Source organism: Sphaerodactylus townsendi, linkage group LG04 (assembly GCF_021028975.2).
Source record: "Sphaerodactylus townsendi isolate TG3544 linkage group LG04, MPM_Stown_v2.3, whole genome shotgun sequence".
Taxonomy (NCBI): domain Eukaryota; kingdom Metazoa; phylum Chordata; class Lepidosauria; order Squamata; family Sphaerodactylidae; genus Sphaerodactylus; species Sphaerodactylus townsendi.
The window spans coordinates 23,528,876-23,543,787 of NC_059428.1; the positions used below are offsets into that span (position 1 = coordinate 23,528,876).

The following is a 14,912-nucleotide window of genomic DNA, read 5'->3' on the forward strand; positions in this document are numbered from 1 at the left end:
CTGTCCTCTGGGGTGTTAGCTACCCCTCCTAATTTGGTGTTATCTGCAAATTTGATTAGCATGCCCTCTATTGATTCCATCATCCAAGTCATTGATAAAAAATATTGTATAGCACTGAGCCCAAGACAGAACCCTGTGGCACCCTACTAGTTACTTTCCAGGATGAAGATGAGCCATTAATGAGCACCCTTTGAGTTCAATCAGTCAACCAATCACAAATCCATCTGATAGTATCATTGTCTAGTCCACATTTCACTAGCTTGCCTGAAAGAACATTATGGGGCACCTAGTCAAAAGCTTTACTAAAATCACTTTATCCCACCTGCAACCCGTTCTTCCACATAAGCCTAATGGGTGACCTTGGGCTAGTCATGGTTTTCTCAGAGCTCTCTCAGGTCATATGGAGGCAGGCAATGGCAAACCACCTCTGAATCTCTTTTCAGGGTTGTCATAGTCAGCTCTAACACAATGATTTTAAAGTTATATGTGAGAATGTTTGATAGAATTCAAACATCTAGTTGTTGAGCTTTATTCTTCTTCAGACGATCCAGTAGTGTAGCGCCAAGGGGGCACGTTGCACCAGGCACGCACTGGTATGGCATTCTGGGGCATGGCAGGGGCAGGTGGGGGTGGGTGGGGGCGCAGGGTGCACGCGTGCCCTGGGCTCAGTTCCCCCTCGCTATGGCTCTGAGACAATCTGTTGCCTTTTTAAGTTCACTTAAAGTGATTTGACAATCTAGAGTCTCCTTATCTTCTGTTAGTTTTGGAAACAGCATTTCCCCCCCTCCAACTGCAGCTTGACTGCAGGTAAATTGAAAAAAGATAGCAGGTGATAGGAACCATTCATAGAGGATTTGGGCAAGTAAAACTTGCTTAATTCACCCAATATTTATTTCCTAATGGGTTCTTGCCATCTTACAGATTTATTGTATGATGAATAAGAATCAGCTTCCTTCAGACTTCTATTATTAAAAATCAAAAGTTGCTTAACAAGTCATTAAGATCACAAGTGACAGCAGTCATTGGATTAGATGATTTCTTCCAGAGCCTGCACTATCTCACTCCTGCCTCTGCAGAGTATCATTTCCTCTGGGCAAGAATGAGAAGACAGCATGCTTCAGGGGCAAGGAAGAGGGAAATTTGTGTTGAAACATCCAGTAGATAGCAATCTAGTTCCTTGTGGTGAATCATACAAAGAAGTTCTGTTTCCTTTGGTCTACTGACACATTTATAATCAAAACACTTATGGGTTTTCAACATACCTTACATGCATAAAAGGCCATCAGGTCATTTACTCACAAGCTCAAAGCCAAAATCACTTCGAAGTGTCTCCAGTATATTTGTTTTCTGCATTTAATAATTTTGCTGCATGTTTCCTGATCTGAAAAGTTTTCTTTAAACCTTATTAGGCTGTTTGCTTTTACTATTTTTTAAAAATTTAATTCCTAGCCAGACAGCATGGGAAAGGTATATTTTATTTATTTTATTTATCTTAGGCCATTTCTGCTGGGGCAGAGCAGTGGGGCTGCATCGGCATGGTTCATGCCAATGCAACCCCCCAAACGCCCCCTTACCTCTTCCTGGCTTCTATTGCTCTGTGGAGGCCAGGGGACCCACCCCCATGGCCAGAGCAAGGATTGCACTATATATACCTCTTTCCTTCCCCAGGGGATTGGACAGATTTATGGAGGGTGGGCTCATCAGAGTCCTCAAGTCGCAACAACTAAATGGAACATCTATTCCAGAGGTGGTAAATCTCTGATTTAGAAAGTAAAACTGAGGAAAGGCCTTGGTGTCTATGTCCTGTTTGTTGGCCGTTCAGGGAAACTAGCTAATCTTTTGCCTTGTTCAACCACATGAATGGCAAGCAATTTCAACAACATCTTTTGCTTAGGTTTGCCCACCCCAAACTGGCAACTGACGGGACTCACATCTGCGCAGGACCTTAACTGGTGATATAGTGATATTTATTTATTTATACTTTGCATTTATATCCCGCCAATCTCCCGATGGACTCAAGATGGCCTGACAATCAATGTATGGTAAAACAAACATATAAAAGTGGTACAAAATTACAAAATATACATGCTAAAACCAGATTAAAAACTAGTCATTGTTTCTGTCATGAACTGCCAGAGACATAATCCGGTCACTGACGGCACTCTTATATTCATCTAAAACTCTGAGCCAAACTCTGAGCCAAACTAAAACTATACAGAGAAACAAGATGGATCCCTGGAGGACCCAGCGGTACTTCCCTTTTTGATTTGACCAGTTTAGCATGAGTGGAACCACTGAGTGGAACCACTCTCAACCTAGCCATCATTTCCAGAAAGAGACACTAGTCCATGGTATTGAGAGCTGCTAACAGGCAGAAGAGTTCTGTTCTGCTGAGGGAGATGCCTTTGGTTAATAGAAAATGTAGTCTCAGTCCAACTCAGTAACTTTCCATGTACATTCATGATACCAAAAAAATTAATATTATACGTCAGGAACAAGAGGCGTCCAGTGGTAAGACAACAATGTTCATGTTATACTTCCAGGATAAGATATCCTGGTAGTTTTTTTCCAATAGGATTTATGTTTGTATCTTCAGTGGTCTCATTTTCTTAGCAAGAAAACCAGCTGTTAGCCTTCACGATCTGAGTGACTCTTCTGGCATTAGGGTCAAATTTGTATTGATTTGCTCCCCTGAAGAAGTAAAAGAATCCTACGGAGAGAAAAAATAAATAAAGCTAAGTCAAATAACTCAAATATACAAATTGCAACAAATAATAATACAATAATATGGGTATGCATGCAAATACAAAACTCCTGCAGCCTATTCCAGAGTGGGGTCACTAGCTTCATTACTAGTATTCTTGAATAAATTACTGAAGGTCTTGGTTCCCATACTGAATTTATCCCATAACCCCACCCGATTCTGTACCACTCAACGTACAGTATTTACAAGTTCTAAGAAGAGCCTTGGAAGGGAAGGCAGGATAGTGTAGCCCAATCTTGTCAGACTGTGGGAACTAAGCAGGGTTGGTACATGGATGGGAAGCCACCAAGAAAGACTCTGGAAGGCAACGGGAAACCATCTCTGCTTCTCATTTTCCTTAAAAGTCCCTTGCTCGGGTCACCATAAATCAGCTGTGACTTGATGGCACTTCATTTTCTACCAGTAATGAAATATAATCGGAATATCATGGCTGTTTCCGCACGGGCAGAAAACAGCACCCTAGGGACGGTAAAAACACTGAGTGAGTTTTTTTTAAAGCAGTCTTCCACCTGCTGCCATACGAATGGCAGTGAGTGGAAGGCGGCATTTTCCCTACACTGTTTTCCCCCCCTCTTACCTCCTCTCGGCTGCCGTCCCTGTAGAGAAGCCAGGGACACACCTCCTGGCCTCCGTCCCTACAGGCATCATCATGGCTATGGGGGCGTGTCTCTTGGCTTCTCTACAGCGACAGCAGCCGAGAGGAGGTAAGAAGGGGAAAAAAGTGGTGTGCCCCATGTGAAGGCGGCCCCACAGGCTGCTGGAGCACCGGGGCCGTTTGCAGAATGGCGTGCAAACAGCCCTGGGGGGTGCACCGACTGCAATTATGTCGGTGCACCCACGCTTGCTTGCCAGTGCGGAAACAGCCTCAGATTGCTAATGTTCCCCTCCCCAATTTTCACTCCACCGTCATCTAAATCTAATCCAGCTTCCATTATGGTATGTTCTGAATACAGATTGAAGAGACAGGGAGATAAAATACGTCCTTGTCTAACACCTTTGGCAATTGGAAACCATTCTGTTTCTCCATATTATGTCCTAACTTCCTTTTGCACTACCCATAAATTTGCCAACCTTCAGTTTTAAAGCCCATGAAGCCAACAGATCATGAGTTATACCTGCATTTTTCTTTGCAAGTGCTAGAAGATTTTTTTTTATGCCCTTGGAAAAAAAGACTGTTAAAAGCAAACTTAAATCAACGCATGTCATGCAGACTTTGCCATTATTACTCACCATTATACTGAAAAGCAGCATCGATTCCCCCCTCAATACCTGGGAAGTCATTTCTTATCCTTTTAGGTCTCCTCTCCATTGTTTGGCTGCCTTCATTATAACTAAGGGAAGAGATACTGATAAATTGATCAGCCGCTCCAAAGCAGGTTGACAAATCATTTTTTAAAAATATCTCCAAAGCAGCTAAAACTAAACACAGGAAGTCTTTTACAAACAGAATTGTCCTGTAGGGCATTTTTATGCAGGGAACAAGGCTGTAGTAAAACTGAAAATTTTCAAGATAATGCTCTATTTGATGGTATTAAGGATTGCAGTTTATGGCACCATTTATCGTATGTATTTCTTGTTTACCTTACTTTGCTTTCAAGTTTTTATAATCCAGTTTTTGCATTTCTAAAATCATATTTAGTATTGTTATTAATGCATGGTTTTCTAACTTTATAATACCACCTTACTGCAATGTTTATTATACAATTTACTCTGATTCTGTTGCATTCTTAAATTTTGTAATCTGCTTTAGCAGTCAGCAAGAAAGCTGGACTATAAAGTAAATAGATAAATAAGTAATTTAAAAACACACACCTAAACAACAGCAATGGATTTATCATCTAGGCAGACTAATCAGATACAAATTCAATAACTTCAATGTATCATGGCTGATTGGCCACTACAATGTCAAAAGGGTGTCCAAGTTATATGTGTCTGGATGTCTCGCTCTGTGTAAACAGATTATGGGTGGCAGCTGGAATTTGCTTTTCCTAGGAACACTCAGTGAGTCAATTGCTGAGGTGAAATGTGATCCAGGGATTTTCTAACACAGAGATCACTACATGCTTAGTGATTAAGATCACAAGAAAAGCCCTGGAGGATCAGACCAATGGCTGGCCCATCCATCCATCCATCCATCCATCCATCCATCCATCCATCCATCCATCCATCCATCCATCCATCCATCCATCCATCCATCCATCCATCCATCCATCCATCCATCCATCCATCCATCCATCCATCCATCCATCCATCCATCCATCCATCCATCCATCCATCCATCCATCATCTGCCTGCCTGTCTGTCGGTCATTTTCTGTATTTATTTATTTCCTGCCCCAAACCAGAGTCCCTGGGTGGGGTACAATAATAAAAATTAAGTTATATAAAACCATCCTAAAATTGTATCACTGTCCCTAAACATATCTGTATCTTAATGTACTGTAGTTTATTTTTTGGAAAATAAACTGCATCTGTAGTACTTCTTACTGGGGACTACTTTACTTTGAAACATTCACATTAAGACTTAAAAGTATTCCCCAAGAGCATCTGACATCATACCTCCAATATTTATCAGTTACAAAGAAGTATGTTCTTCTTTCATTTGCGTTGAAAAGGACTGCATCAATTTTATTGACATCTGCTGGGAAGCCTAAGCGGCGGATGTACTTAGGGTATCCAGGTTGCCTGGCATCACCTTTCACCACCCAGAACTGGTTGCCTGTAGCAAAACAGATGATGGAACATATTTTATGCATGCATGAGAGAGAACAAATGACCTTTTGCCATTAATAGGGATTACCGTGATAGATAAACCTCCTGTTCAAAAGGGGAACGTCAAAAATGACCTCCTCTGACTTGAATAGGGCAGGCAGCTCCAAGTTATAGATCAGAAACCTCAGGAAAGAGCTGTAATAACAGCCCTGAATTCTATATCTCTCTGAGTAAAATAAAATAAAAATAAGGTCACTGAAACTGGGTTTCTGTTGTCTTCCTGCAAAAGATTCCCTGTTCAATCTCTGCTCAGATTGGCAGCAGTTCTCCAGGGTCTCCTGCAGAGAAAGGTCTTTCCCATCACCTAATCCCCAACATGCTAACCTGGATAGTCCAGGCTAGTCCAATCTCACCAAATTTCAGAAGATAAGCGGGGTCAACCTTGGTTAGTACTTAGATGAGAGACCACCAAGAAAGTCCTGGGCTACACAGAGACAAGTAATGGCAAACCACCTCTGTTCATCGCTTGCTTTGAAAACCCTATGGAGTTGCCCTAAGTCAGCTACAACTTGATGGCACTTTCCACCACCAGTCCTCAACATCTTTAAACAATAGATGCCGGAGACTGAATCTGGTACTTTCAGCCTACCATGGTGGGGCTGTCATAGGCCCAGATGGTCTATAAGGTCCCTTCCAACTTTTAATCATTGGGATTTAAATTGTTGTTGCCTGCAGATTAGGCATTTCAAAGTCACCTTCAGTTGCCTTGGTTGGCGGGAAAGGTAGCCAATAAAACCCCTATAAAGAAAGTGAATCTATGGCTGAGTCCGCATGGGCCAAAAACAGTGGTGTGAAAACAGTGTGAAAACAGTATAAACCCTTTAACACAATTTTAAACCCTTTTACACCATTTTCACACCATTTTCACACTGCTGTTTTTGGCCCATGTGGAATCAGCCTTTGGTTCTGCCTCTAAGCCCAGGATGCTTTTAATTTGTTTTATTGTTCTCTGATTCTAAACCTAAGGATGGAGTGGGCAGTCTAGTATACAACATGAAATTTGTGCACACTCACCTTTAAAAAGAACTACTTCATCTTTGTCTGTATTTTCATAAGCAGCATCAACACCAGATGGCAAAAATGACCAGAATGAAGAAATATAATTAAATTCAACATCATTGATCTGGGGGTGCTTTCTCCAGAACTGTCTGAAAAAAAGTAAATATGGGGAGATGTTTCTGCAAACGGAAATTCTTTGCACATGAAGGTAGAAGAGATAGTAAAACTACTGCAAAGTCTACACTTTATTTTCTTCACCTCAATACCACCATTTGCAAGCTGCAAATCGATTTACACTCTTCTCTCCTTCATAAGAAGAACAATGTTAGAAAGAAAGGATTTATCCTATCTCCCATGACAAGATTATTTTCTGTGTTCAGGGTAGTCATAAGAACATAAGAACAAGCCTGCTGGATCAGACCAGAGTCCATCTAGTCCAGAACTCTGCTACTCGCAGTGGCCCACCAGGTGCCTTTGGGAGCTCACATGCAGGATGTGAAAGCAATGGCCTGCTGCTGCTGCTGCTACTCCCAAGCACCTGGTCTGCTAAGGCATTTGCAATCTCAGATCAAGGAGTCTTTATATGCAGAGGTATTCGGTTAACCTTTTCTCACTTTCTTACACTGCCCAAACATAGCTTCACTACTTCAGTGCATAAATGTCAACAGTTGTAATGAGAATGAAATCTGCACCTCCAGTATACAACAGCAACTTAATCCTCACTGATCTAAAACAGTCATCAATGGTTAACAAACCATTCTCCCAACCTTGAAAACATCTGGAAGTGGTGATGGTGACTGATATGTTTGTTTTTTAAGATCGTTTGCTTACTTGTCTTTGAAAAACATCATTTCTCCCCGAAAAGTAGTAACAGCATCAAAAGTCAACTGTGGATCACAAGTGGCTGGCAAGTGGGCTGGTCTGATGGGTTGTCTTGATGTGTCTTGTGTTGAGCCTTGAGATGGATTGGATGATGGCCCTTTGGAACATTGAGAAGTATGAAGTTAGCAGAGAACTATCTACCTTTATCTCAAAAGACATGTTAATTTATTCAAGCACTTGTATAAATAAACATTTGGGTAGACAGGAGGGAGTCTTCTAAGAAAACATTGACTGTGTAAATCCTAAGAGCACAAATTAGTCCCAGATCAATGGGGTTTTATTTCTGATTATACATGTTTAGGATTGCACTGGACCTGAGCTTGTTCGGTAAAAATTAATGAACATGCATTTTAACTGACAAAGATGATAATGCACAATTAGATTCCTTATTGTGTCCAGATGTGCAGATGCTTTATCTGGTGAATAACCACAGGACACGTTCTTGGAATAAATTGGGCTGCAGCCCTTTTTATTATTTACATCATCAAGGCAGAAGCTGAGCACACAAGAGGAGCACATCCGTTCAGCAGCCGGTCAGCGCCCCTGGCTGACTCCAGCAACAACCCCAATCCCTATTGGGGAGGACAGAAAGGTCAGGGCCACCAGGGTGCCCGTCCTTTGTGGGCCCCTAGCTGCTGGGGTAACAGGATCAATCACAGAGGCCTCCGTGGAATGCGCCGTTGAGCCTGCCCCACCCCAAGGCTCTTAAGGAGGCCCCCAAATGTGAGGAGGTTTGGGACACCAGCTGACCCCCTTCCCCCAAGGATGTGCTCCTCTGCCCAAACTGCCAGGGCTGCGACAACAGAGCAGCCAACCCACCCTAAAATTAGGAAGGGAGGGTGGGTCAGTTTTGCTCAAGGTGTTGAAGAAGGCCGGAGCAATCGTGTGCTGCCTACTATATAGGGAGCGTGCTCCACCCTTCCAGCTCGTGCGTATCACGCGATCAGGGCCAGATATGGCTCAGCTGCCCAGCCGGCCCAGGGCACACATGCTCACCCACCGGAGCTCACCATGTGCCCCGCCCCCTGTCGCAATTATGGTCTAGTTGATTCTAGTGCAGTTATTTTTTTAGATTCCTCTGTTTCATCACATTCTTATTTTATTTCAAACTTTATTTCACTCACACACACACAAAGTTAAAGGCTATGAATAATATGTATTCCAATGCTGTTTTTTAAAATTACCATAGAGGTGCTGAATGCCATCAATATCATCCTGAGAGAGGACATTTTGATTGAGCTGCGGATTTCTATATACTGGAAACATCAAGGCATTGGAGTCTTTGGAATGGGAGAGTCCAAGTGAGTGGCCAAACTCATGGGCAGCAACAATGAACAGGTTTGAGCCTGAAACAAAGTAAAGCATCAAGCTATAGTTTAGCATCTTGAAAATTCCATTGTGGAACAACATTGTCAGTGTCTCTCTTAGTACCTTTTAGTAGTGAAAAGAGTTACTTTCATGTTGTTCCCACCAAATAAGAAATATGGATTACAGGTGTGTTTGTATGGTTTGGAAAGTCAAAGATAAGGACTGTAGTTACCAGTGGCAGAGCTATAAGGGGACGGTGGGGGGTGAGCCGTGTACCAGGTGCACACCAGTGGGGGTGGAAAATTGATCCCTGCCTCCACTCCCTTCCCCCACCCCGCCCCACCCCTGCACCCCCACCCCCACTTACCTTAGTTCCTTTCTCCTGCCCCTTAATTTCTCCCTCTTCCCACCAGGAAATTCCTCTCTCCTGCAGCCTGGTGAGAACTACACTTCCCAGGAGACCTTGCTCCTAGGAAGTGTAGTTTCCACCAGGCTGCAGGAGAGGAACTTCCTGGTGGGAAGTGTAGTTCCCACCAGGCTGCAGAAGAGAGAAACTAAGGTAAGTGGGGGACATGAGGGGCCGCAGGGGGGCTGCGTGGGCGGGGGGGGGGGCGTAGGGCTGGGCACCATATTGCCCTGGGCACCATTTTGCCCCCCTACACCTCTGGTAGTTACATACTCTTTCCTTCTATCTTCCTTCTATGGTAACAGAATTTTTAATTTAGAGATATGGCCTTATGTGTAACAGTATTATAGAACTGGTAGTTTGCAGACTTGTCCTAAGATCACATGACTTTAGTTTGTTCTGGAACAAGGCTCACAGACTGCTGTACAAGATGTTTCAGTTTCTCTTCATATAATAATTGTTTCAAGTCACTCCCTGTTTTGGCAGTCTTTAGCTAGGAGCCCAGAAATATACACCTCCCCAACTAGAGGCAGTAAGTATTCCCTGGATCAGGCAAACTACAATTCATTGTTATATTTCAACTATCAAATTAAGGCTCATTCTTGCTATCTAGACCAGGATTGTAGCCAGCTTTAAACCATAGCTTCCGGTCCTAGTTTGACATGTGAGCACAAAGCACAATTTGCTGATTCATCAATAACAATTAATTATGTTTTGTGTTACACATCTGATCACATCAGGGGCGTACTGCCCACGGGGTGCATGCCATCTAATCATGTGGGGGGGCACCAGGCCTGGGCCACACTCGCCGTCTCCGGGCAGTAGACCTGGGAGCTGTTGCTGGCTTCGTGCAGTAGACCTGTGTGCCATCGTCAACCTGGCGCTACTCCATTATCTCAGCGGATGGCTTGATCTCCCCCCTCCTGCTGTATCTAGGGAAATAGGATCCGGGGGCTCTATTTTCTCTACATACGCTTTTGAATCATGTGATTGGGGAGGGGCATATGAGCAGATATCTGTTTTTCTCTTTTCTTTTCTTTTTTTGGTAGCTGCTATTAAAGACAGAAGTATTCTGCCATGGATCTTGCATTTGGCCAAGGAAAACTCTCCCCACTTTTACCAGTCCTTCAAAATTACCTTGTTGGCCATTGGTCCAGTTCTCATCCTCATCAAAATGAGCATCTCCTCCAATGTTGGAGCTGCTGGGTGCATAGGCATGGGCAAGGGTGCCTCCGGGCCCATCAAAGGCATTGAAATCACCATGGTCTAAGTACAAGAGGAAGATATAATAAAGAGTTATGTTTCCCATTAGTAGACATCTGTTGTAGTTGCTGAGTTCAACAGGTGACTGTTGTGCCAGGCTTCCCTTTGTTCCTACTTGAGGTAGCTGCTTTCCCCCCACATGTTAAAGTAAGCCAATGGTTAGATCATGGGCAAGAACTGTGAGAACTGTGCTTGAATCAGAGTAGAACTTTCCCCAGACTGATGGAGGATATGATGAATCAATGTCTGAATTAATTTTTTTGGACACAGAACTCTGCTTCCTTGCGTTAAGCCCTTGTAATGAATGCGGAGACCATTCTGCTCCCTTCTGCCCAAGTTGGGGTGCTTTCTGGACAACCCCTGACACAGGATTGTATGCAGCTTTAAGACACAGCTTCTTAGCTAGGATGGAATGTGCATCTGGACTAGTAGCAGGGCCATGTGGCCAAAACCGCATAATCCCAATTTGCCACATCCCATGTTTACATCTTTTTAAGTATGTTGAAGCCAATGAGTTTCTAGAGGTGTAAATCTGGTTGGGATTAGAAAACCTTCCCACAAGAAGTGAACCACCACCAGTCTCTATGAAAGGATTCCTTCTTCTGCTTTAAAAGACTCCATCAGATAATCTGTTCAGCACAAACAAAAAGCTAAGAAGGATATGGAAGACCAAAGAAGATAGCCAAAGGGAGTTTGAAGTCACTGCCAAATCTCATAACAATTTTATAGATTTTGGCAGAAGCAACAAAAGTAGAAGCCAGGTATATACAGTTCCACCACCTTCTTGGTGGGTTCTCTGCCAACTTCTTTATATACTCCGGACCATCTCTGGGTCCTTTATATTCTTCCAACTACCACCCAGTATCCCAACTTTTTTCCAGATTAGGTAGTTGAGAGAGTGGCTGTAGAGGAAACTTTGACCTTGGACCCATTCCAAATTGCTTTCTGTGCTGGTCATGGGATGGAGACGTCTGTCTCCATTCCATGACCAGCACAGAAAGCAGTCTGGAATGACCAATCTCATAGATGACCTCCAGAGACACCAGAGTAATGCTGTGAGCATCATTGTTTTAAAATAAATGTTCAGTTGATTTTACCTCTGCGAGCAAAGGAGACCATTATGTCAGCATTGCCTTCCAAAATCCTTCTGAATGTCAGTGGCGTCACTTGGCTCCAAACTTGGAAAGCTTTCTCAATTGCTTTGTCAACATCAACTTGTCTCATGTCTTGTGTATAGTTCAGAATCCTTACAAAATAATACAGTATGCATTAAAACAGAAATAACTGGTTTTGGGCTGCTGATAAAGTGAAGCCCGCACATTTCATAAATACCATGCACTGAGCTCCAGAGGTGTAGGGAGGCAAAATTGCGCCTGTGGCAAGACCTGTGCAAATGCATGCCCCATCCCTGCCACGCCCCACCCTGCTCTCTGCTCCCTGCACCTCGCCCCACCCCACTTACCTCAGCCAGTTGGAGGAGGAGTGGAGGCCAGGGGAGGGATGTCAGGGCTGCCAGGCTCTTGAGGCTCACGCCTGAGCCACCTGCTGAGGGGCTGCTCGCCAGCCAAGTTGTCTGTTGCAGGCCTCCGTCCCTCCCTGGCCTTCCTATCAGGCCCAAGGACGCCTGACATGGAGCCCGGGGAGCGGCAGCAGCACACAGCTTGGCTGGCAAGCAGCTCCCCAGCAGGGAGGGAGAAGCTGGGTGCCAGCTGGGTCCTTGTGCTTGGCCCCTCCTGTGGCATGGCACCCATGCCGGGGTCACGCTTGCTAGATTTGATATTGGTGAATTGCTGGTCCGCTGGATGCCACACTGCAGGACAGGCTGGGCACAAGGACCCAGCTGGCACCTGCCTCCCAACATAACTGGATGACCCAGGCCAGAAGTGTGTGTGGGGGGCAATTTTCCACCCCCCATTTGACTGAACTGCAGCTGCCCAGGGCATTTGTCCCCAGATGTCCTCGTGGAAGCTCCACCTCTGCTGAGCTCTTACCTGTAGGTTAAGTGTTTCTTTTCCCATTTGGGATTTCCTCCAAAAAAGGCAAAGTCCCCAACATCAGGATTCCCACACCGTGGTTTCTGAATCTCCTCCAGAGTTTTAGAATCCAAATCACCTGTCACCTCTAGGCCCATGAATTCCTGCATTTCTCTGATTTTTCTAGCCATTGGACTTCCATCTTTCCATCTTAAGCCTTGTTGGTCATCATAGGTAAAGTTGTAATATTTTTCTAAGTATTGCTAATAAAGGGAGAGAATGTATGAACATATTTGTAAAATTAGCTTATGGTTTTGACTGGTTATTTCTGAAGAAATAGGCAATCTCTGGTTTGTAAAAGAAGCTACTACAGAGGGACACATGAAAAGCTAGTCAGATTGGGATATGGATCATTACTTTCTGTTGTTAAATGCCATTTTCCTTGTTCTTCCCCAGAATTCAGTTCTCAGGGCTTCCTTCCTGGTTCTTTCAGAATTCTTTCCCCTCTTTCTTTTCATCCCACCAGCACAGTCTCAGGACACCACATATATTTTCTTTTTCTATGCAACTATTAGTTCTTAAATATACTACTTTATTTTCCTCTAATTGAATCAAATTTTCTGCAAGCTAGTTATTCTGCTGACAATGTCAAATAAATTATGACTGATTTTGGCTTAAATATGAGAACTTTTGATCTCTGCAGATACTGGCCAAGTGCATCTTCCCTTCTTTTTCCATTTGCCCTCCTAACTTCTCTCTCAGTTTTGCACTTTCCTAGCCTTGCTTTTCTCCTGTCTTCATTTCTCTGTATCACTTCATCATCCAACTTTCTTTTTCGTGGCCCCCCCAACTTTTTTCTCAGTTCTCAGCTTTCTCCTGTCTTGGAGCACAACTTCTTATCTCTCCTTTTTTTAGACTCTTCTGACTGCTGTTCCCCTTTAAAAATCACAACAGTCTATTCAATAGTAGCCAGACATGTCTGCCAGCCCTGCTGTATAGTGACTGTAAGCAATTGTTTGAGATTTCAACACAAGACTTAAAGACAAAACCACACAAGAACAGTCATGCTCAATCAGCCCATCCTCTTTTACACAGTGGCCAACCAGATGCCACTGGGAGGCCTAAAAGCAGGGCATAGGAGCCAAACCCTCCCCATTAGGTAACAAGACAGCACTGGTGTCCAGAGGGTTACTGGATTTGAACATGGAGATTCCATTTGTCTTCATGGTCAATAGCTACTGATGAACCTATCCTCAATGAATTTGTCAAATCTCCTTTTAAATCCAACTATTAAAGCCATCACCATATTAAAGCCATCACCATTAGCAAATTTTACAGGTTAGTTACTCTTTGGGAAAAGAAGTACTTCCTTTTGTCCATCCTGAATTTAGTACCCTTTGATGGGTGTCTACCAGTTCAAGTATTATGATAGAGGCAGTTCTTCCATCCTGTGCATAATTGTATCAAATCTCTTCTTGCTTACCTTTTCCCTAGACAAAAAGCACCAATTTCAGTATTCTAGTCTCAGTTCTTTCCACTTGGCATCTGTGTACCTCCTTATACATGTTCATAGCCAGTGTGTATAGGTAATTGTAGTTTCCATCTACTTTTGCAATCCTATGCATGCTGTCATTGGAATAAACTCTATTCAATTACAAGAGGACTTGCTCCTGTAAATAGACAACTTATGCCCTGTTTTTAAAGCCTATACATACTGAAACCACGAGCGACAGACCTACAGACCAATCTAGAGTTTCATTACAGTACAGTAAACCTTTATTAGGCATAAACAAGGTTTCATTACCACCTTGTGGTTTCTCATTTAGGTAGTATTTGCATCTTCCTTCTCATTACCTGAATAAGCTGCAACTTTTCTTCTTCTCTCCTATCTGAACGTATCGGCAAAGCGTACGCAACTGCAACACACAGCAGCATGTATAGGATGGCCTTCATTCTGTTTCTTTTCAGTGTTCCAAGCTAAATTAAGGCCTCTCTCTGTTTATGATGTTCCTTGGCTTATATAGCAGTTTTGCTCTTCTTAAAATAAGCCATTGCTTGACTCAGTTGTGAACGTTACCCAATCAGGAAGAGTGGGTGTGAAAAAGGTGAGCAAAAGAGGAGTTTGTTTTGGCCTCGAGAGTTTCTTCCCACTCTGCTTTGGCAAATGTTCCAATCGTAAAATATGTCCTAGGGAACATCTCCTGTCTATGTTCTTTCTCCAATTAGCCGTGATGGTGCTGGTGATAACACAGGTGATGAATCTTTCTTTTTTCCTTCTAGGCTTCAATAATTTTACAACTTATGGGGCACAGACCGCAAAATGTGGCCTCAAACATCAGGCTTCCAAAAGCTTGTAATTCAGTGGCAATGATATGTCCACATATTTATGTTATTCTGTTCACTTCCAGTTATAACCCAACCCAATGCTAACTCAAAATGACTAATAATTTTAACATCACATACTATAGATGACTTCAATTTTTTTTAAAAAAACCCCCACACTATATGTATTTTCTGTTGATGTGTCTGCTGTTATGGTTTTGCAT

At 43.2% G+C, this 14,912-nt stretch overlaps 1 protein-coding gene across 1 annotated transcript; it reads right to left on the minus strand.

The window, feature by feature from the left end:
- Window positions 1-873: 873 nt before the first annotated feature.
- LOC125430820 (stromelysin-1-like) lies at window positions 874-14,358 on the minus strand. The gene is made up of 10 exons (XM_048493069.1): window positions 14,221-14,358; window positions 12,385-12,629; window positions 11,491-11,639; window positions 10,268-10,396; window positions 8,601-8,762; window positions 7,366-7,513; window positions 6,550-6,683; window positions 5,323-5,482; window positions 3,995-4,095; window positions 874-2,710 (listed from the first exon to the last, which is right to left on the minus strand). The coding sequence occupies exons 1-10, from the start codon at window positions 14,317-14,319 to the stop codon at window positions 2,610-2,612; spliced, it is 1,428 nt and encodes a 475-aa protein (XP_048349026.1). The 5' UTR covers window positions 14,320-14,358; the 3' UTR covers window positions 874-2,609.
- Between the last annotated feature and the right edge of the window lie 554 nt (window positions 14,359-14,912).

What these genes read in the sequence shown, in the direction of transcription:
- LOC125430820 (XM_048493069.1), bottom strand. Translation starts at nt 14,319, where the DNA reads ATGAAGGCCATCCTATACATGCTGCTGTGTGTTGCAGTTGCGTACGCT. An exon ending in AAGAAACACTTAACCTACAG is followed by an intron (nt 11,640 to 12,384) that starts GTAAGAGCTCAG and finishes TTATTTTGTAAG; the next exon opens with GATTCTGAACTATACACAAG. An exon ending in TGAAGTAGTTCTTTTTAAAG is followed by an intron (nt 5,483 to 6,549) that starts GTGAGTGTGCAC and finishes GTTTTGCTACAG; the next exon opens with GCAACCAGTTCTGGGTGGTG.